Source organism: Dreissena polymorpha, chromosome 11, assembly GCF_020536995.1.
Source record: "Dreissena polymorpha isolate Duluth1 chromosome 11, UMN_Dpol_1.0, whole genome shotgun sequence".
Taxonomy (NCBI): domain Eukaryota; kingdom Metazoa; phylum Mollusca; class Bivalvia; order Myida; family Dreissenidae; genus Dreissena; species Dreissena polymorpha.
The window spans coordinates 72989622-73014173 of record NC_068365.1 but is presented as its reverse complement, the minus strand read 5'-3'; the positions used below and the strand labels follow the sequence as shown (position 1 = coordinate 73014173).

The window sequence follows — 24552 nt, the reverse complement described above, 5'->3', positions numbered from 1 at the left end:
TGTTTAACCATGTACGCATACCTGTAAACAGATTAATGAAGTATATCAAATCAATAACAGCAACTTTTCCTGCAATACTGTGCGATCATGAATATTGCCTTATACACAATCTTTATAACCATATTAACTATAGGAATAATTACAACAACTGTAGAACCAAATAATAATAATAATAATAATAATAATAATAATAATAATAATAATAATAATAATAATAATAATTATAATAATAATAATAATATTAATAATAAAAATAATATTATTAATAATAATAATAATAATAATAGTTGTAGTAGTAGTTGTAGTAGTAGTAGTAGTAGTAGTAGTAGTAGTAGTAGTAGTAGTAGTAGTAGTAGTAGTAGTAGTAGTAGTAGAAGTAGTAGTAGTAGTAGTAGTAGTAGTAGTAGTAGTAGTAGTAGTAGTAGTAGAAGTAGTAGTAGTAGTAGTAGTAGTAGTAGTAGTAGTAGTAGTAGTAGTAGTAGTAGTAGTAGTAGTTGTTGTAGTTGTAGAAGTAATAGTAACCTCATGGGCACTTTACAGTAAACATGAAATTATCACCCTTATGTCAGCGCCAGATAACTAATAACATATATTATTAATCATATCATTTTAAGGCCTCAAAATTATTTCCTAATGCAAACACATTATTTTAATATTCTATATAAGTTACACTATGCGCATGTGGTGACACTTTGAATATTTGTACCCGAACGTATAAAATTTTAACAGCAACGAAGTCATCAATATCACTATTATAAGAATAACCACCCGTACACATCGCCATCAGTTCCACCATCACCAAAACGACAACAATAACAACAATATTTACCCGATCCGTACCTTACAGCGCACAATTCACACCGAGGTGATCAGGCGTGACAATAGTTAATCATTTATATTCGGCTAATGCGTTGACGCCAATACGTTACATACCTAGGTATGTTTCGCTAATAAAGTCATTGATTGGTAATCAATATCATCAGTTTATGAAACATGTGACATTGTATTCTCTATAGATCATTGTCATTTCTGAACAAATATACGGATCTAACTTTTACATCGGCAAGGATGAACAGTTAGCAATGAAACTCGAAACATAATTGACTGCTTTCAATTTTTAATAAGTTGGACATTTCTTTTAAAATTGCACATTAAGAATGCATTAAACTTGCTTAAATATACTGGATGATTTCATAAGGTACGTGATCGTGATAGTTTTGTGTTCGTATTTATATATTCGTTTAGTACGAATTTAAAGGTGAATGTGGGCGATATGAAATAGAGTAATAATGTATTTCTTCGATTTCCGAAACAATACATATGTCAACTATATGTGAATGACTGTTTAATTTTTGATATTTTGGAAACACAATATGTATGAAACGTTTTTGTTGATACGATGTCTGTTAAAAGAATGCAAGTCACTTATTTGTTTTACCACGCACTTATTACTTATCAACAATTTGGTATATCTAATGTGATAATTGTTTAAACATGTAAGCATAGTATGTTTAGCATCGCGGTCTTCAAAAAACATATAACGTCGAAACAAAATACTTGCCATTCAAAGTGACACTGCTCGTTTTGTTAAATGTCTTATGTTTACAAATGAATTAAATTGAAAATTGTGCCAAACAATTTTTGTAGTGGCCTTTTTACACTAATAATGAAACTCGTATATATTAGTTGTAGTATTGAAAATAGTATTATTTTACAAGTATACATAACATATTTGTATGTATTAATATTTAAACATTACAAATATTTTTCTATACGTATTACATTTAATAAAATATAATCGATGAATTCCCTCAACTTGCCAGTTAAATAAAGCAGAAAGATGACGAAACTGGAGAAACATCAACCGGAGACTCTTGAAATATTAATCAAGCGCGTCTTTGTCGCCATAGCGCTTGTCGTCTGCTATTCAACTGAAACGGAAGCTTCTTTAGATGGTACTTATGTACATGATTTTTAAACTCTTACGAATATTCACATTCAAATCCAGTTGTTTATTTTAAAAATTAGTTTTAACAAGCACAATTCGCTACGAAAAAAATACATTTCAAATTTAAACGACCACAAATTATACTGTTATTTGAATTATAACAGTTTTCTTACCAGTTTCAATGGCAATTGCACATGAAGTGTAAGTAGGAGAATCTGAAAAACATGTGCAAATATCTCATAGTTATTTTTGCAAAATGTATCTAAGCGCTTTCTTAAAAGGCACAGTCTGTATGGTAAAAGTGGTGGTAATTACAAAGTTGATATAGATAATTTATTATATTTTGATAACATGATGATGTTGATGATATTGGTGTTGATGATGATGTTGATGATGATGATGATGATGGTTGTGGTAATGGTGGTGATCTCGTCGTGATGATGATGATGATGATGATGATGATGATGATGATGATGATGATGATGATGATGATGATGATGATGATGATGATGATGATGATGATGTTGATGATGATGATGCTGCTGCTGATGCTGCTGCTGATGCTGCTGCTGATGATGATTTTATTTTTATTTGATTTATGATGATGTCATTTTTAGAGATTTCCCCTTTCATCAGCAACTACGAGCTAGTGACGTATGATCAAGTAGCATTACGTCATGATCATTTGACTAAGCGGTCACCCAACCAGCCAGTCATTTTCCAGTTTGCAGCGTTTGGAAGGTAAATGTTGTACCCGTCAAAGCAATAAAATAAAATATCAACACATGGGAATGTAACGAAATATGTTTTTTATAAATTATGATTTTTAAAAACACATTATTATTACAATTTTATGTTAATAAATGGAAGACTTAATATATGGTATGCCTCTTTGTACAGGAATAATTAAACCAGGAAAAGTATCAGGTAATCAATTCTTGTTTTTTTCAGCTAGTCTATTGTTTATGAAAAATGACCAATTGCATACATAAAACTAGAACATATTTTAAGTAATACTTATTATAAGCATTTAAAGGGAGATTATACTATTTTATATGTGTTAAAATGTAATATATTGATAAAAATATGTTACAATAACACAAAATAGACAAGAAAAATTATACATTGAAGACAATTTTCATAAATACAGCAAAGACAAATAAGCGCACCGAGCCGATTGTGACGAAGATATTTCGTAAATATTTTTCTACAATAACTGAAGCATTCGTCTTTTTATTAGGATCGGACTTAGTGTTCGTGTGTCGTATGAATAGATATCGTTACAGGAGATTAAAATGATCCGTAAAACTAAATTTATATTCACAGCGTACATGCATGATATACATGCTGGCGAAATAGACTGTACAGACATTTTCGATTTCAGAATTAAATATCTGGCGTATTTCGCATTTTTTCGACACATATTCTTCTTAACTTTTATTTTAATTTATATTGAAATATATGTATAATAAGTTGTTATTACGCATTTTATATAAATTCATAAATATTTGACAAAATTGTATAATCTCACTTTAACAATTAAGCCGGTTTACCGTTTGTTAACCTTAATTGGTTTTGGTTAGTCTTATAAGATTATAAAAATGTAAAAGTCGAGACTAGAAAATTGTTAGCACTAGATGGTTTATCCGAATATATTAAATCGTTTTATTCGCACAGTTCATGTTAATAATATACGGGCTTGTGTATGTGCTTACTTAAAATATAAAGACGATTTATATCAATATAAATCATTTTACAGGACTTTTACGCCTATTATGAAACTGCAGTCGGATATTTTCCATCCTGACCTGATAGTCGAAACCGGAAACTCAAGTTTGCAGTTCTCTTCGTATACTTCGTACAGCGGTAATATTAAAGGTAGATATACGTGTATACGACGACGATATGGACTTTTCACATCATCTTTGTATATAAAAATGTAGAAAATGTATTTGTCAGTCGTGTGTCAAATATGTAAGTCGTGTGTCCAAATATATCAGTCGTGTATCTAATAATGAATGATTATATCAGTCATCTGTCTAAATATGAGTAAAGAGAAGAAAATGAGCAAAAATAAGTTAATAAAAACAAGTTTAATGAACGCGAAGACGCCATAACGCGTACATTAAATAACACGTATATTTTTTTGATATCATGTAACGTGGGCGACTATACTTTGAAATCTATCGTTGATTCTCCACTCTTATAAAGACTCCTATGTGCATTTTCAAATGATTTTGCAGATATGTTTAGCGTGTGTGAAACATAATTGCATACTAAACCGTTTATAAATTCCTAGCAATTTATTATGCAATTATAACTATTTGTAACAATCATTTTCAGAGTGTGGAGGGAATGTACACGGTATTATCACAAAAGACGGTCATTTTGAGGGCCGAATAATTACAAACGAAGACATTTACCACATTGAAAGGACAAGTCATTACAAGAACATATCCGATCCTACACCGTATCACACGGTGGTGTACAGGCAATCTGACGTCATGTTCAATATCACCAATGCGAAATGCTCACATGCGCGAAAGATGAAGACAAGCTCAATTGCTGGAAAAACGCAATTCAGTGATTCAGATTCAAAACAGACGCACGCCGATTTCGGTTCTGAAAAATGGATGACAAGAAATTATCGGCGCTACAAACGAGGCGCCGATCCCCTGAAAACCACATGCGAACTTTATATGCAGGTTTGAGAATAATTTGCGTAATTTATTAAGAACTTGTTGCGTTGTTGTTTCACTGACCTGTCCGATCTTGAGTTGTCATGATGACATTAAACCTTTTGTTGGTATTCAATAATAACTGATCAGTTGCAAAACGAAGATTGTGTCTGTTTGGTGAAGATTCTGGTAAATTACATTCTGGTTTGACAATTCAGAGTCTGGCCATATTTCGTCAATAATTGATAAACAATAAAATAAAATATGGCAAACCCCGTTGTGCTTGGATCTGTTTGAAACTTACAATGTTTTAAAGCAAGCACTAAATTATATAAATTATAATTCCAGTATAACTACAGATACAACTATGACAATTTTGAATGTAAAATACATTATTATGGTACTTTTCTATTTGTTCTAGGCTGACCACCTGTTGTACGAGAGATATGGAAGTGATATGGACACCGTCATTGAGAAACTGACATTGCACGTGCAAGTCGTGAACGCTATTTTTCAAACAATAGGTACGTTTACCTCTATATAATTGAAATAACGATGTTACATAATGATGATATAAGTATAGATCGCCAACATCAACTTGATAGAATAGAATGGATTTATTCTGGTCCACATAAATATCTGCCGATCATTCGACATTGTTCGTAAGGATAAAGGGCACAATAGAGGACATGTATAGGACAATATTGGACCAGAAACCTGTTGACATTTCGTTATTTTATATATAAAAAATTATTGAGCCTCTTGCTATTTCAAATCTAGGTCTGTAATCCATAGATCGTGTCCACACAACTAGCAAACTGAATAAATGTAATTGTTGTCTTATGTAAAAACAACTGTTTTTCTTATATAACAATTGATCTGAATTATTCCCAAAAAATTGGTTTGATTCAAACAAATTATATAAAAAACACAATTTTCTGACGCGGGAAGTGTACGAGACCTATAATACAATAGCCGTTTTTTATATTTCTGTTATCAGGTGTGAATTTTCGAAAAAAATATCTCCCAAAAGAAATTAAGCTTTATTAACTAATTAAGGTTTTAAGTGCAGAACATGGGTATCATGTTGTTTAATTTTTAAAGTCTTTTTATCTTCATCGTTTTTTATAATGTTTTATTGAGTTTAAAAAATAAAGAAAACAATTTTAAGTTATTGGGAACACTAGACGTGTAATATTTATATTGCAGATGTTGAATTTGTCCTTTTCACTTTAACGAATAACTTGTCCAATAGATTTTGATGGCAGCGGAAGCCCGGATAACGTGGGGTTTATAATCAAGAAAATCAAGGTCTGGACGGATCCAAAGGCGGAAGGATACAAATATAGCGGCAACTATGACGTGGACTACTTTCTGGACCTACATTCTAAGGATAATTATGACTCATTCTGCTTGTCGTACTTATTTACTTTTAGGTAAGTTTCGACAATCTGAATAGCAGACATTGTATATATATCAACTACGTCGTTAACACACTCAACAATTGACATATACTAAAAAAGAAAGTGGCAAGAAAGTAATAACCAAGAATGGCAAATAAAACGATAACTTTTGTATTCGATATAAACATACTGTTCGTATGCCAAATTTATCATAACTGTACACAAGTAGAACGCAACTTCGAGCAATTAAAACACATAATCGAAATAACTAGTATTTAAAAAAAAACTTTCACGTTAACTCTTTTGTAAAAGACATATACTCGAAGAATTCATCTCATTTGATAATATGCAACGCTTTAAAGTAATTATTCATAAAAAAAAGTGTAGCCCTCGATTTTGTTTCGTCTAAGATCGCATAGCCAATGAGTCGTGTTCTGAGAAAACTGGGCATAATGCATGTGCGTAAAGTGTCGTCCCAGTTTGGCCTGTGTAATCCGCACAGGCTAATCAGGGTCGACACTTTCCGCTTTCATTTTTATGACTTTTTTCGTTTAAATGAAGTTTTTAAAAAAGCAAAAAAGCAAATTAAGGCGGAAAGTGTCGTCCCTGATTAACCTATGCGGACTAATCTGGCTAATCTGGGACGACACTTTACGCACAAGCATTTAGCCCAGTTTCTCAGAACGCGATTCCAATTATTTCGAATAACATCGCTTGGAATAAGCAAGCGCGTGCTTTTGTGTACGACTGAAAAATGAGCCGTGCTCTGTGAAAAAAAGCTTTAATGCATTTGCGTAAAGAGTCGTCCCAGTCCGCACAGGCTTATCAGGGACGACACTTTCCGCCTAAACTAATTGGATTTTTGCTAAGAAGAAACTTTCTTTAAACAAAAAATTTCATAAAAGCGGAAAGTGTCGTCTCTGATTAGCCTGTGCGGCCTGCGGACTGCACAGGCTTATCTGGGATGACACTTTACGCACATGCATGAAATCCTCTTTTCCAAATAATTGGCTAACTCGATATTTTATTGCAACGTAAACACTATGCATTGAGAAATTAAAAGTAATTAAAACTAAAATAACTTGATCCTAGAATTGCAAATCCATCGAACTTATAATGAAACGCATCGAACTTTTAATGAAACGGCAGTACATTTACATGAGCGAAAAAAAGTATTACAATCCGCTAGTATTTTATTTAAGGCAAGTGAACATTTTCATTCTTTAAACAGAGAACTAGATTTCCAACAACAATAAACATAACATCAAAGTGCAATCGATCATTTCAGCACGACAAGTTCAATTGTGTCTTGTTCTGTGAAAAATGGTTAAATGCATGTGCGTAAAGTGTCGCCTCAGACAGTCCGCACAGGCTAATCAGGGACGACACTTTCCGCTTTAATGGTAGTTTTCGTTTAAAGGAAGTGCCATTTTACCGAAAATCTAGTTTAAGTGGAAAGTGTCGTCCCTGATTAGCCTGTGCGGACTGCACAGGCTAATCTGGGACGATACTCTACGTACATGCATTATGCTCATTTTTCTCAGAACATGACACAATTCTAACACATAAATGTTGCTTTTAGGGACTTTTCAGACGGTGTTTTGGGTCTCGCGTGGATAGGAGACTTACAAGGGTCGGGTGGAGTGTGCGAGAAATATAAGGTATTATATGTGATAATAAGCGACTGTGGACTTATTTGTTTTTTCTGTTTGATACATTCCAATGCGGTATGTATGGAGGCATTTAAAATAAACCGACTATTCTTTAGCAGACGCTTTACCTGACCGTATGGGTATGTGTGCACACTTCCATTTCAGACTTTAGAGGCGAATCGCTGAGATCTGACACTAGGCATTTTAAGATTTAATTATGGGTGTTTATTTCGTTGCAATACATATTATTTTGTATAGGTGTGTCTTACTTAACTGTTTTGCTGTATTGTACATAGTAATCTACATGTATCGCAGTTGGTAAAATAATTTTAGCAAAGATACAACAAACTGTTCGTAATACAACGATCATATTTAGTTGATTTTTTTATTTGTGATGAAACTTTCGCTCAATTGGTCATTGCCGGTTCGGGTTCTAGTTCAATGTACCCCGGGTATTCTTAAGTATACTTAAATGCGTCCCGAGTGCGGAAAATATACTAAAGATTCCAGGTCATTCTCGGTAAATTGATCGTTGTCGGCGTTTTTCATATTAAGTATGTTCATATTTACGTCAATATTTTTGAAAATGGACTCTATATTTTTGAAACTCAAACTCAACAAAAGAAAGTGGATGCAAGTTAAAGAGACTTTTGTTTCGTTTTACGTAGCGCGTTTTTCGACAGCGGTTTTTGCGGGAATAAAACTCGGGTACATTCTAAATGGGCCGGGTACGTTTTATTATATTTTCCGTATCCGGGGGACTTTTAAGTATACTTTAGATTAACTGGGGACATTTAAGTAGTATCCGAGCCGACAAGGATCAATCGAGCGTTAATTTCCCTATTTAAGACATACGAATGCAAATCATAGATTAATAATTGTATTCAGGTATGGAAATTTAGCCCGAGGCGATTTGTTTTGAAACGGGCAAGTCAATTTTAGAAGTTAGTCGTCTCGCAGGGTAACTGGCGTTTAAAAGACTCGATACAATTTTCTTGAATCTATCATGAAAAAATATTGTGTAGGAAATCGCTAAACTAATATACGTATTATCATCATCATAATGAAATGTGTCAACGTGTTTATTTTAGACATACCAAGGCATAGGCATGAGTCTCAACACCGGCATTGTGACCACGCTGAACTACGGTTCGGACATACCGCCGGCAGTCTCATATGTGACCTTCGCCCACGAAATCGGCCACAACTTTGGATCAGACGTCAGTAGAGCCCAGTGCTTATGTGTTTATTGTGTCGAAGTTTTTACTTCTTTTATTGCGCTTGAAAATTAGAGGTTAACCCATTTATGCCTATTGGACTCTCCCATCCTTCTAAATTGGATCAATGTATTTCCAAAATAAGGGATGTCTAGTATATTTATTTCTATATTTAGAATATTAATTACAGAAATTCCTTTAAGCAAACAGCGTAGACCCTGATGAGACGCCGCATCATGTGGCGTCTCATCTGGGTCTACGCTGTTTGCAAAGGCCTTTTTTTTCTAGACGCTTGGCATTAATCGGTTAACCCAGCCTTTAGGCTGGTTTAAATACACAGTGTTTTTCACTAATCGTTCCATTTATTCTTATTGTAAGTGTAGTGTTTCATGTTTTTTCCTTTAATCGTTTAATACTAGCTGATTGTAAAAAAAATCTGATGATTCAAAGCAGTATCATTGCTCTTTTATTTCGATGGTACGTATTGTTATATAATAGTTCAGTATATTCGTAATCTTAGACAAAATACATATAAACATTTCAGCATGACCCGGATTCCAGTCCCATCTGCGCTCCGGGAGATCCAACCGGAAATTACATCATGTATTCGCACGCGACTCCAGGCACAAAGCCGAACAATAACAAAATGTCTAGTTGCAGCATAGAGTCGATTGGTCCTATTTTAGAAGCCAAAGCATGGAGTGCGGTTGGATGTTTTGTTCGTAAGTGTTCTTGTTTATACTTTTTTACATTATTCACACATTAACTTTGGACCGGCTATATTTTAGTCACCATGTTTGTTGGTTGATCTATTGGTTTGTGAGTCGGTTGGATGTAATTTCTTTATTCCGACCGGCGGCACTCGTTGTGTATTCAGAGCTCACGGTCAGATCTGTGGTAACCGGTATAGAGTTACTGCTGTTGGGTATTGAATGCGCGTACATGATACGATAAGATATATACTATGATTTTTATGTTAATTGTGTTTTCAGTGGTTTCTTCATTTCTACGGTAACGCTTTGGAATTGTTGGGTGTACAGTATGAATGTGTGTGAGAAAAGACTGCATATAATATCTCAAATGACACAGGTCTATATGTAGTGTACGTGTGGTGAAAGGAAATTGGGATTAGGATTGATTTTAGGACTGTGTGTGTGTGCTAATTATGCGATATGCTATGATAGGTGTGTGCTGTTGTTTATTTTTTCTCAGAGAACACGGGTCAGATATGTGGTAACCGTGTGGTCGAGGGGGACGAGGAGTGTGACTGCGGGTGGGGCGAGGAGTGCGTCGAGATCTGCTGCAACCCCCAGGTAGAGAACCCAGGGCTGCCCGGGTTGGAGACCCCGTGCACACGGAAATCATCCGCCGTTTGCAGGTCTGTTTTCTATTTTTAACCTTATGACGTATTTGTCGTGAATTTATTCTAACTCCGGAGATGGTGAATTTTATAAGACCTTGGAGGCATGTAACTAAAAAAGTTGTTTTGACGTTATTTAATAACACCCGACGACGTTTTGAAGCCTTATAAAATTAAATGCCACACTATCTTTGTGAAATCATCAACCTTCTTTAAATGCTCAATAACACCCCTTCGAGATATAACACAATTGGAAAACACCTTCTCAAATCTGGGGACATAAACGAATCAGAACCATGTACATACTTAAACTTTTAACCCATTCATGCCTAGCGTCCTGAAAAAAGGACATTGCAAACAGCGTAGACCCAGATGAAACGCCGCATGATGCGGCGTCTCATCTGGGTCTACGCTGTTTGCTTAAAGGAATTTCTGAAACAAATATTCTAAATATAGAAAAAAGTATACCAGACACCCCTAATTTGGAAATAAATTGATTCAATTTAGAAGGATGGGAGAGTCCACTAGGCATAAATGGGTTAATTTGACTGTGTACATATACATGTTCGATTGTGTAAACATATAGTTCAAATTGTAATGCACAGTAAACATATAGTTCAAACTGTAATGCACTGTAAACATATAGTTCAAACTGTAATGCACTGTAAACATATAGTTCAAACTGTTATGCACTGTAAACATATAGTTCAAACTGTTATGCACTGTAAACATATAGTTCAAACTGTAATGCACTGTAAACATATAGTTCAAACTGTAATGCACTGTAAACATATAGTTCAAACTGTATGTAATGCACTGTAAACATATAGTTCAAACTGTAATGCACGATTTGTTTATCCATATTACTTTGCACACCATATCAACTTAAATTATTGCAATGTAACTACACGTATTATGTTTGCATAAAAGGGGTCAGCGTTGTTTGTGCCTTAGGATTAAATTATGTTTTCATCACCGGAAATGTGAAGATAGTGTAACGAGTATTGACATGGTAAAAAACGCATGATGCCGGCATTGTTTGATTCCGACCAATGCCACTTTCACTTTTTAGATCGTATAAGCAAGACTCTGATTGGCAAACTAATAGGTTGTCAGAATGTGAACTTAAATAAATCGTCCAAAGAACATGAGAAGAAGTGTATCCTAAAAATGTGTTTTCGAAGGTTGATGTCGATGGGCTTCGAAAATTGCACATTCCCTCGTTTCATGCATTTGTTTTGCTTCTAACAACGATTTCAGTTAAATTGTTCAGAAAATGTATTATAAATCTTCAAAACCAAAGAAACAAAATCGACACACGCGCAAATTCCCAATATAAAAAAATCACGTCCATAAATTGTATGAACGCCTACCGTAATCGATAATGCGCATGCGTATAGCGAGTACTATGTGTGCATTTTCTTCTTAATGATTGAATAATTCCAACTTATATTCCAGCGCGCGCGAAGGGTCCTCCAGACACATTCTAATGGTTATCAACAGTTTATACAAATAAGACCTGTAGATGTGTACAGCAGTCATTCAATAAATACTAATCTTAATAAATCAATGTATGCCCAGCAACCGTCGATATGCATCTTTATGATATTTTGAACGTTCTCTTTGCAGTCCCAGCGTGCTGCAAGAACGACTGCACGTACTCTGGCACGGATTACTCGTGCAGGAATGAATCCGGCTGTCTGGACGAGGCTTTCTGCAAATATCCTTGCCTCTTTTTTCCCACTATGTTTTAATGTTTTTTGTTTTTTATTTAATTGTTTTTCGGCATAGCTGTTTAACGTCACTTTTGACCTTGCCTGACCTGTGTAAGTGTCCAATAAAATTAAAATTAAATTTCCCGCGGCTAGACACGAATGAATACACTTTATTATTCCATTGGCTGATTTGAGTATACCACCAGAACATTGGGAACATATCCGCGTCTTTGTTACACTGTTTTACTGCATGAAACAATTGTATCTCTAATGAAAAGGCTTAATTGATAGAACAGTTTTACAATCAACTCTCGACATCAATACAGTTTGTGCGTGCACCTTTTCTTTTCAAAGGAATGCCAGCGCAAGAGTGTTTGTACTTAAAGGCTTTGTTCTCATATTCAGTACTTACTTCCATATTCCTGTCAACATGTTAACATGTAAAAGTATAAAGAGCAGTGGAAGCGTGGCCTCACTTTAATGCATTGCATTTCAACCCGCGAGGTATCAGGGTCAGTTCGCGGCCAATGTCTTCACGACTACCTTATGTGCTGACCTGAGTTCGCGGCCAGTAAAATAATCGTTATATGATATAGACGCTATCCGTGAACAAGGTGACCTGGAATTTTCTTTAGACCAGAAATATGTTAAATGAAGATATTCAGCGATATAATTATGGTATGTCAATAATAGATTCTTAATGTGTTTTCAACAATACCATGATAAATATTATTTTTGATTACTTTAACAAGAATTATTCCACCATATTGACTAATGTATTAAGCATGAGTGCGATGATTCTCGATACTGTTAATAATCGAATCAAATAGCAATGCCCGACAAACCACTAAAACAGGTTTGTTCTAAGAACGCGCCCATAAATATTTAAAATATGTACGGATACTTCGGATGTGGCCGGTTGACTCATATGTTTTAATTTCATTTCCATTCTTCTTTTGGTGTTCTGTTTTGTATCTATAGGTTTATGACCAGCAATATGTAATAATGTAAAATAAGCCGCGAAAACTCCGCGTAACACTGCGTGTGATGCAGCTAAGAACTGCACAAAAAAGACATTCGCTATCCTTGATCTCATTCATTGAACTCTTTACCTTTCACCAACTCCAACCACAATCAACGCCGTATATCTTTTTGAAAGATATTTCTTGTTTATTTATATGTGCTTGAAGTTTGACTCTTATAATATATTCTATAGCGATACGCTTTAATGCGATAATTAAGGTACCTTGTTTAATGGAATACATCATTAAAGTTATATAATACAATACTATTATCTTGAAGTCCATTATTTCACGTCAAGCAATGCATAGACAAAAATGTAATTTCCTCCCTCGACTGTTTAAGCATGCATGTTATATGCAATATTACATCCAGCAGGCTTAAAAGTATGAGGCTAATTTTTCTTTAAATTGCATACGTTTACCACAACTTCCACAGTTTCGCCAGACACTCGTTATGTTCTTATATCCTTAACTGACATCACTGGAACGTCATCAATATGCCCGTCTTCTGCGCACAAAAAGAACACAACTTCCTGTGGTGGCGAGGATTCCTCTCTCGTGTGCTTCAACGGGGTAAGCATCTTTTTGTAGCTCACCTGATTGCTCAGGTGAGCTTTTGTGATCGGTTTTTGTCCGTCGTCCGTCCGTCCGTCCGTCCACATTTGTTCGCAAACACTCTAGAGGCCTCATTTATTGTCCGATCTTCATGAAACTTGGTCAGAAGATTTGTACCAATGATATTTCGATCGAGTTCGAAACTGGGTCATGCTGGATCAAAAACTAGGTCACTAGGTCACAAAAAAAAGAAAAACCTTGTTAACACTGTAGAAGTCACATTTCATGCCCAATCTTCATGTAACTTTGTCAAAATGTTTGCCTTAATGATATGTTGATGGAGTTCAAAAGTGGTTCCGGTCCGTTGAAAAACATGGCCGCCAGTGGGCGTGGCAGTTTTCCTTATTTGGCTATAGAGAAACATTGTAAACACTCTAGAAGTCACAATTTTTGCCCAATTATCATGAAAGTTGGTCAAAACATTGGTTGTATTGAGTTCGAAAATGGTCCAGATCGGTGAAAAAACATGGCCGCCAGTGGGTGTGGCTTTTTTTCCATATGTATATAGGGAAAACATGTGAACACTCTAGAAGTCGCAATTTTTGGCCCAATGTTCATGAAATTTGGTCAAAATGTTTGCCTTAATGATATGTTGGTTGAGTTCAAAAGTGGTTCCGGTCCGTTGAAAAACATGGCCGCATGTGGGCGGGGCAGTTTTCCTTATTTGGCTATAGAGAAACCTTGTAAACACTCTAGAAGTCACATGTTTGCCCAATCATCATGAAAGTTGGTCAAAACATTGGTTTTATTGATATCTCGGACGAGATTTAAAATGGTCTAGATCGGTGAAAAAACATGGACGCCAGTGGGCGGGGCATTTTTCTCTATATGTATATAGTGAAAACATGTGAACACTCTAGAAGTCACATTTTTGGCCCAATGTTCATGAAATTTGGTCAGAACATTTGTTTTCTTGATAAAAGAGTTGAGTTCAAAAATGGTTCCAGTCAGTTGAATAACATGGCTGCCGGGGGGGGGGCAGTTTTCTTATATATTCATATAGTAAAAAAAGCTTGTGAACACTCTAGAAGTCACATTATTTTCCTAATCATCATGAAACTTGGTGACACGATTAGTTTTATATATATCTCAGATGAGTGCGCAAATGGTCCCGATCGGTCAAAACACATGGCCGCCATGGGGGTGGGGCAGTTTTCCTAATGTGACTAGAGAGAAACCTTGTGATCGAACACTATAGAAGTCACAATTTTGCCTAATCATCGTGAAACTTAGTCAATACATTGGTTTTATTGATTATTCGGACAATTTGGAAAATGGATCAGATTGGTGAAACACACTTTTTAGCTCACCTGATTGCTCAGGTGAGGTTTTATGATTTGTCTTTGTCTGCCGTCCATCCGTCAACATTTGGTTTGTAAACACTCTAGCATTCACATTTCTCAAGCATTCTTTATCAAATTTGCTGAAAGATCTCAGTCAAGTTTGATTTTGAGCAAAATCACATAATAAATGCCATAACTGTTGCCCTTAGATTGTCCAAATTTTCATTATATTATACAAAATCCTTGTAAACACTCTAGAGGTCACATTTTTGTTTCAGATTTTATGAATCTTGGTCATATTTTTTTTGTAAGCAAAGTTTGATGTTTGGTGAGGGGGGTCAACTCAAAATATAGGTAACCAGGTCAAATCTTAGAAAAATAAAAACACTCCATGCGCCAGAGATTTGGTTCAATAGTGATGAAACTTGACCAGGATGTTTGTCTGGACAATATCTAGACAAAGTTTGACATTTGGTAAAGATTGAATGAACCGACTCCTCTCAGGTTAGCGAACTAGGGCCATCTTGGCCCTCTTGTTTAAGAAAGCGACCTGTAACATTTAGACCGTTTCGCGTATAAATTGTGATTACCAACCTTGAATTAAAGAATGGCATGACACTCCTAGATCATCCCAAAGGGATTAAAGATTGCGTGCACGGTAATAATTAAAACTATTAAATATGCTGTACTATTTTTGGAAAGAAACACATAACGTAGATATAAATCAAAGTACTGACAGTACTGGTATGTCGATGCTTTTGAAGAGGATGGATATATACGAGCATCAATTAAAGTTGATCTACATCATCACAATTGTAAATGTGGGTACGAAAAAAAAAATTTGGTACACAAATTTTGGGAACGAAAACAAATATGCCGAAAAAAATTTGATTACGAAAAAAATTGGGTACGAAAAAAAATTGGGTACAAATTTTTTTTTGCAACAAAATAAAAATTGGGTACGAAAAAAAAATGGGTACGAAACAATCTTGGTACGGAAAAAATGGGAGTACGGGGACGTTGTTCCCCTGGGAAACTTGACCCAAAGTCAAGTCACATATTTAAATCTAGGCCATGTCAAACTCAAAGTGTCAATGTCAAATGAAAGATGCGTTCATTAATTATTGTCCCATTTTTTACTACTGCTGTGAGTTTTTATATAATATAACTGATGACCATCATGTGAGAGAAAATTCACATTATCTTAGTATATCAGGTTTAGCAGCCATTTAGATAACACAGTTGGCTAGTTTTTAATGTCGCTTCTAGGGATCAAACCCGCAGCACATCCTCCTGCAATCAAAGACGACACTCTACCACTAGGCTTTTAGGAAGATTCTGAAATTTTTCGATCCCTCGTCAGAGCAACCAAACCAAAAATTAAGTCAAATATGGCTGACTCGGTATCATTGAGTCAGTTCATAAGAGATAATGGAAGATGCAACATCTCTCACGCCCCCTAGCATCGCATTAAGCAGTATTCAATTCTCAACACGAAAGTGCTGGAGTCATTGATCTTGAGGGACCAGAAACAAGAGGGTCATGATGGCCCTGTATCGCTCCACTGTTTTTGTATGTAAAACAAGGGCTGTTTGTAAAACATGCATGCCCCCCATATGGGCTGTCAGTTGTAGTGGCAGCCATTGTGTGAATACGTTTTTTTGGCACTGTGACCTTGACCTTTGACCTAGTGACCTGAAAATCAATAGGGGTCATCTGCGAGTCATGTTCAATGTACCTATGAAGTTTCATGATCCTAGGCGTAAGCAATCTTGAGTTATCATCCGGAAACCCTTTTACTGTGTCAAGTTACCGTAACCTTGACCTTTGACCTAGTGACCTGAAAGTCGATAGGGATCATCTGCGAGTCATGATTAATTTACCTATAAAGTTTCATGATCCTAGGCGTAAGCGTTCTTGAGTTATCATCCGGAAACCATTTTTCTAAGTTGAGTCACCGTGACCTTGACCTTTGACCTAGTGACCTGAAAAAAAATAGGGGTCATCTGCGAGTCATGATCGATGTACCTGTGAAGTTTCATGATCCTAGGCATAAGCATTCTTGAGTTATCATCCGGAAACCATTTTACTATTTCGGGGCACCGTGACTTTAACCTTCGACCTAGTGACCTGAAAATCAAAAGGGGTCATATGCGAGTCATGATCAATGTACCTATCAAGTTTAATGATCCTAGGCATACGCGTTCTTGAGTTATCATCCGGAAACCATTTTACTAATTCATGTCACCGTGACCTTGACCTTCGACCTAGTGATCTGAAAATAAATAGGGGTCATCTGCGAGTCATGATCAATGTACCTATGAAGTTTCATGATCCTAGGCATAAGCGTTCTTGAGTGATCATCCGTAAACTATTTTACTATTTCGGGTCACCGTGACCTTGACCTTTGACCTAGTGACCTGAAAATCAATAGGGGTCATCTGCGAGTCATGATCAATGTACCTATGACGTTTCATGATCCTGGGCCTTAGCGTTCTTGAGTTATCATCCGGAAAGCATCTGGTGGACGGACATACGGCATACGGATGGACGGACGTACCGACATGATCAAAACAATATACCCCCTCTTCTTCGAAGGGGGGCATAAAAAGCGTGCAATGCGCATGGGTTGAAATGTACTCAAGCATTTGACTTTCTCTTTCTATTCCTCGTCCCATTGGACACTTAAAGTTGAAAGGGTGAGCATTTTTTTTTATAAATTTAGCCACAGGGGCATAATTTGAACAAACTTGGTAGAGAACTATAAGATGTCACTACATACCAAATTTAGTAGCCCTAGGCTCTATAATTATGAACAAGACGATTTTTAAAGTTTGCACAAAATAAGCCTTATCAAAGCATATGTTCATTTTTGTGACCATGGGGCAGGGTCAAATTTGAACCCAGGGGCATAGTTTGAAAAAACTTGAAGATTTTAATACATACCAAATTTGGTAGAAATAGGCCCAATGGTTATGGACAAGTAGATTTTTTAAGTTTGCGCAAAATAGGCCCGATATAAGCATATGTTCAATTTTATGACCATTGGGAAACGGTCAAATTTTATCCAAGGGGCTTAATTTGAACAAACTTGGGAGAGGACTATTAGATGTCTCTACATACCAAATTTGGTAGCCCATTGCCATGCGGTTATGGACAAGAAGGTTTTTAAAGTTTGCACAAAATAGGCCTTTTTTTAAGCGTATGTTCATTTTTGTGACCCCGGGGCAGGGTAAAATTTGACCCCAGGGGCATAATTTGAACAAACTAAGTAGAGAACTATTAGATGTCACTACATACCAAAGTTGGTAGCTCTAGGCCCTACGGTTATGGACAAGTAGATTTTAAGTTTGCACAAAATAGGCCCAATTTAAGCATATGTTCATTTTTGTGACCCCCGGGGCAGGGTCAAATTTGACCCCAGGGGCATAATTTGACAAAAATGGTAGAGAACTATTAGATGCCACTACATACCAAATTTGGTAGCCCTATGCCATACGGTTATGCACAAGAAGGTTTTTAACGTTTGCACAAAATAGGCCTTATATAAGCGTATGATCATTTTTGTGACCCCGGGGGCAGGGTCAAATTGTACCCCAGGGGGCATAATTTGAACAAACTAAGTAGAGAACTATTAGATGGCACTACATACCGAATTAGGTAGCCCTAGGCCCTACGGTTATGGACAAGAAGGTTTTTAAAGTTTGCACAAAATAGGCTTTATATAAGCATATGTGCGTTTTTGTGACCCCCAGTGCAGGGTAAAATTTGACCCCAGGGGCATTTTTTGAACAATTTTGGTAGAGGACTATTAGATGTAACTACATACCACATTTGGTAGCCCTAGGCCCTACGGTTATGGACAAGAAGGTTTTTAAAGTTTGCACAAAATAGGCTTTATATAAGCGTATGTTCATTTTTGTGACCCCCGGGGCAGATTCAAATTTGACCCCAGGGCCATAATTTGAACAAATTTGGTAAAGGATTATTAAATGTCACTACATACCAAATGTGGTAGCACTAGGCTAAATGGTTATGGACAAGATGATTTTTAAAGTTTGTACAAAATAGGCTTTATATAAGCATATGTTTAATTTATTGACCCCCGGGGCGAGGTCAAATTTGATCCCAGGGGCACAATTTGAACAAATTTGAAAGAGGTTCATCCCAGGAACATTTGTGAGAAGTTTTATCAGAATTGGACTTGTTGTTTAGGAGAAGAAGATGTTTAAAAAAAAGTTAACGCACGGACGCACGACGGACACAGGACCATGACATAAGCCCCGCTGGCCTCTGGCCAGTGGAGCTAAAAACACTTAATGTTCGAAATTAAATCATTTTATTCACAGGGAAAGGGCAGTCTAATCAGTATCCAATTAAACTATTTGTTATTGTCAGAAAACCGCTTTTAAGCAAACAGCTTTCAAGATGCTGAAGGTTGATCTGGATCCAAACTGGCCACAATCGCCTTAATGTCTCTTTTACTGTGATACAGTTTATTTTACTTAAAAATGATATTTAATACAGTCGATTGGTGTATAACTGATAGCTAAGGACTTCGAGTCTCATTTCAACGTAAACACCATGCATTTAGTAATTAAATCTTTAAACCGCGACAGACAAATGTCTTTCCTATTGAAACATGCCAGCGGTTTTAAAATTCCGACAAATACTGTTTGTTTACAGCGCAAATTTCCAGGTAAACTGATTCAGCGACCACCGGATCGCTTAGGTTTTTATCGGATAACATGTGTATCGTGTTATTTCTTGAAATTTTATCCAGCATTTGTAAAACATATTGCAGATATGTACATTTCCAGAAAAGGAACTTCATTTGTGCTTTTAATAAGACCGAGTTCATGGAAATTGCTGCACAATTGAAGAAGTAATGGCTGTTCAAAGCTATGCACCCTATATTCGGGTCGTTTTGAGTTGAATACCTTGTTATATATATAGATTTAAAAGTGAAAACTATGTTTTCAGAGAAACCGATTTTTTGTTATAATTTTATTATTTTTCATTCAAAATGATGTCTTTACAAATAAATATGATTGCCACGCGCCAACCCACATGTGTATTGGACAACTTCAATTGAGTTTTCATTTAGTTTGAAGCAATCCCCACATTCCCGAATATGTGTCGCCACATGTCCGTTATTCACTTAATCACGAGTTGCAGCTCTCATGCTAATTTTATGTGGTACGCATCAATTTGGTTTCGGAGCATTCTTACTGTTAGAAAGGACACATTATACTACAATATTACATCAATGAACATAATGTTTACCAAACAAAATCTGCAAAATTCAGGAAATCCTACGTCTTCACATTTCTTTTCGTCACAAAAATGGTGGGTACATAGCGTGACCTTGTTTTGCTTTCTAAAAAACTAAAACATGAATCGACTGAACAATGATTGGCATTTTGTATTCACTATAAATCTTTACATAGATAAAAGTATTTTGCAAAAAACCTTTAACCTATCCGTTACTCACTAAAATCAGCTATACACCAATCGACTGTACTTAAATAGAAAGAAGAAATAATACAAACCGGTAATATGAGTAAAGACTTACTCACATAGTAATCAATGTTTTCTGGATATCTTGGTGATCTGTAAATCCCATGTATATGTTGATATAGGGTATCTTAGTCATTCAATAAGTCGCAAAATGCTCGAATACAATTTCCACAGCAAAATGTGACTTAAATTGATAACTTAAAATACTAGTCAAGCTGTCAAGTCTTAAGATCTAGGAAGTCCTGCATTCACATCGAATGTATCCTTCAAATTCAATCCATTGTTGACATTAGCGGAGATTTACTTAATAAATAACTCATGTATCCTAAATGACAGCTTCTAAATAGCCAAACAAGCCGATGTATGCTGTAAGAAAGTTTTGACACGAGTGTGAACATTCATGGGCGCCGCCATTGTTGTATGACATTGAGGGGTGTGTAGAAATACCGAAATCCCCGTAATTACCGAAATCCCCCGAAACCCCAGAAATCTTCCGAAATCCCCTTAATATTGATTTCGTATCAAAATACTGCGGATATAAATATAGAATGTTGCAAAATACAATAAAATCACTTATGAAACATTGTTTTTATCCAAGTTTGATAGTGAAAAACTAAAATATATAATTTCGGTAAGTACGGAGATTTCGGTATTTCTCGAACCGACCATTATCTCAATCGGACTTGCTCGGTCTTTTACAAAGGTTGCCATTGTGAAGATTTTTTTCATGGTATCATAACTTAGACGATGCTGAAACAGCATCGTCAAAAATTTAAGCCATTCGAGTATTTTGTACCAATTCAATTAGATGATCTTTTCAAAAAAAATTAATAATTATACATTTGAGATAACGATGCAAGAAGTAGAGAACATCTGTCGTCTGTATTGAAATACGACCTATACAATACAGCAAACTCCGACGTTGCATGTACACACTCGTTCTCGTAATAACACTGTATTATACATATGAATCGTGTTCTGAGAAAACAGGGCATAATGCATGTGCGTAAAGTGTCATCCCAGATTAGCCTGTGCAGTCCGCACAGGCTAATCAGGGACGACACTTTCGCTTAAACTTGATTTTCGGTAAGGAGGGACTTCCTTGAAACTAAAAATACTATATAAGCGGACAGTGTCGTCCCTGATTAGCCTGTGGGGACTGCACTGGCTAATCTGGGACGACACTTTACGCACAATCATTATGCCCAGTTTTCTCAGAACGCGACTCATATATTCATGAGTTTTAGGCTCGATATCGAAACGGCGTTCAAAACACTTCCGACGAGGAACTGTGCCGGTATAAAGTCCTTTTACTAACAATATATTGTTTGGTATTATAATCTACAGGAATGTTCAGGCTCAATATGCCTGGCCCACGGTAGAGAACCTTGCTACTGCCCGGGGTCAGACTGGAAGGATGTTCAGCTATGTCAGGTGTGCTGTATGGACGATGGTGTGTGCAAGTAAGTCATTCTTGAATTAGTTTAAACCCATATATTTCATTGTGATTTCATTGTGAGCATTATGCTTATCGAGATACTTTTGAGTCCGTTTCTTCTGTGATAAACATTGGACGGTATTATGGGAGTATTGTCATTATACCGTTAATATTTAGTGATTTTAAATGTGATTTTTTGAATTTCTTTAAACTATTCTTTATCCAGGTCCTCATACGTGCTAGATGACATACCGGACGCCGCAGCCCTGCCAGGAACGCCGTGTAACGATCTCAAAGGCTACTGCGACATATTCAGGATATGCAGAGAGGTCTGGTTGTAGTGTTGTTAATAGTAATTTAAAAATGAGCAATACGTTAAGTTACCTATAAAAGATGTTTTGTTTGTTGGGCTTACTTTTTTGTGCAAATACATGTCATAAATTCGATTCGGCTCATTTTTATAATTATATTATTTGAGGCAAGTGTGATTGGAGTATTTGCCATTGTATGTTGACGTTTTTGGCAACACTCCTATACATAGAAATATGAACCTCCAGGAACTTTATCAGGCGATGTTTACACCCTCTTAAATATTGCCAAGCGACCAGTCGCCCAAACCATACGAGAATTACATACTGACATATTAGCAACTGACCAGTTGCCTGCAAAAAAGCTGGATAATAAATACTGAAACATTGACAAGTGAACAGTTGCCTATACAAAACAGGACATTCAATACTGAAATATTGAAAAGTGTCAGTCGCGTATACTGCACAGGACATTACTTACTGAGATATTTGCCAGTGAAATTCGTCTTTACAATACGGGTCATCATATAAGATACAGGTGGCTCTCACTTAACAAGATTTCAGTATGTAATGTCCTGTGTTGTGTCCGCAATGGGTCACTGGCGATCCTAACTTAACAATATTTCAGTATGTAATTATTATAGGTCAATGTTTTAGTCGATATGTAGTTTGACATAAGGAATGTTCGTTGACGCATTGTCATAGGATTTTATCATAAAAATGTATAGCCAATAATTAAATCTGTAAAAATGTTTTCTACATGAACCACAAAGGTTGATCCGTCCGGCCCACTGAGCATGCTCAGTCGACTTCTCACCGAAGACGGGTTCTCAAAAGTGTTGGACTACCTGTCAAAGCATTGGTATATCGGCCTAGCTGGTGGACTGGTACTCATTATAGTAATCGTAAGTAGCTGTTGATCAATTTTGTAATAACCGCAATACTAACTCCTCGGTATTGCAAACAATAACAAATAACATTATGCATGGAAATAACACATTATGAATGTCATCGTTCTTCACGTGTATATTTAACAAGCATACCTTTCTCCATACAAAAAACCTACATATCGATATTAAACTTTAATAAAATGGCTGAATTTATTGAACGATCAATGTACAATACACGTTCATGAATTTCGAAAAACAACAATAAAGACTGTTAGCGCAAATCGAAATGCACAAAAAGACATTATTATCTTTTAAGAAGCACAAGACATGCTATTTTGGAAAAAGAAACTAGGTATACAGTCATAAAAGTATGGTTATATATATATGGAGAAAGGTATGATCCGACATGCCACTTACATCACACACATTTGTATTTCCTCTCACAGGTACTTATGTTCAAATTCTGCTCAAAATCCCACAAACTGCTTGATGACGATGACGATAGGCCACCAAAGAGAAGGATTTTAGCCTTTGCCCACAATACGCCTCGACAAATCAGTGCTCTCGGGAATCGTAACAGAGTAACACCAACCGATGTGAACATGGTGGACACGTACATGTGATAGTACTCGTTTTGACAAATTTATGGAAATAGAAACAGTTTATATATAAACAAAGTGAGGACCTCCACTTGCACCAGCAGATCTCCTTTTTAAATAGTATAGTGATATAACAATTAACTCACAAATGGAATGGTCAATACAAATAACATTGAGGGTTTTATCATGTCAACGATGAACATAATGATAGTGATTTAAATGTACTAAAAATTTCTTGTTAAACATGAGTCTAAATTATGTTATGATATATAAGGGAATACGTCTAAAAGATGTATGTCAGCTAGATGGAAAAATTGCCTGTTTACACGCACTGCTATGTGGATGTGGTTTTAGCCTCGCAGCATTTAGTGTATTTATTATTGCACAAAATGGTAGCCTTTATGCCCGTTTTACTAGTGTCCTTTATTTTGTGTTGATTGTTTTGGGTGACAATGCATATACTGTTTTAAATGACTTTACGCAAGGTTGTGAGCTATTTTTTAAGAATTTAAAACGATAACACAACGTGATATAATGGTGAACATTGACTTCGAGTAATGGCTTTTGCATATTATATTTAAAAAGATGGAATTAAGGTGGGTGTGTAATTAACTGCACTTTACTTACATAGAAGGGGGCACTTTATACGGACAACGATGTCTTTGCCGTTACACCTCGTATTCCAAAGTATGATCAGGAAATACTTTGTTTATTAAGTAAACGCCCCTGTTTTTTTCGAATAATAAAAACGGATATCAATGGATCTTTTTCTTGATGGAATTACTTTGTGCATATTCAACTGCAGTGCTTATTTGTTGTTGTTGTTTTTTTACATGGATTACATCGTTTTCACGCGAATGATTGTGTTCTGGCACTGCACTATATGTATTCAACTAGCAAATGT

General features: G+C 35.9%; 1 protein-coding gene across 1 annotated transcript; it reads left to right on the top strand.

Moving 5' to 3' along the window:
• Positions 1 to 1840: 1840 nt before the first annotated feature.
• Positions 1841 to 24088, top strand: LOC127849932 (disintegrin and metalloproteinase domain-containing protein 10-like). The gene is made up of 12 exons (XM_052382675.1): positions 1841 to 1955; positions 4292 to 4653; positions 5048 to 5150; positions 5882 to 6062; positions 7612 to 7690; positions 8773 to 8901; positions 9443 to 9620; positions 10111 to 10268; positions 21761 to 21876; positions 22078 to 22180; positions 22933 to 23064; positions 23496 to 24088. The coding sequence occupies exons 1-12, from the start codon at positions 1841 to 1843 to the stop codon at positions 23670 to 23672; spliced, it is 1833 nt and encodes a 610-aa protein (XP_052238635.1). The 3' UTR covers positions 23673 to 24088.
• The last annotated feature ends 464 nt before the right edge of the window (positions 24089 to 24552 follow it).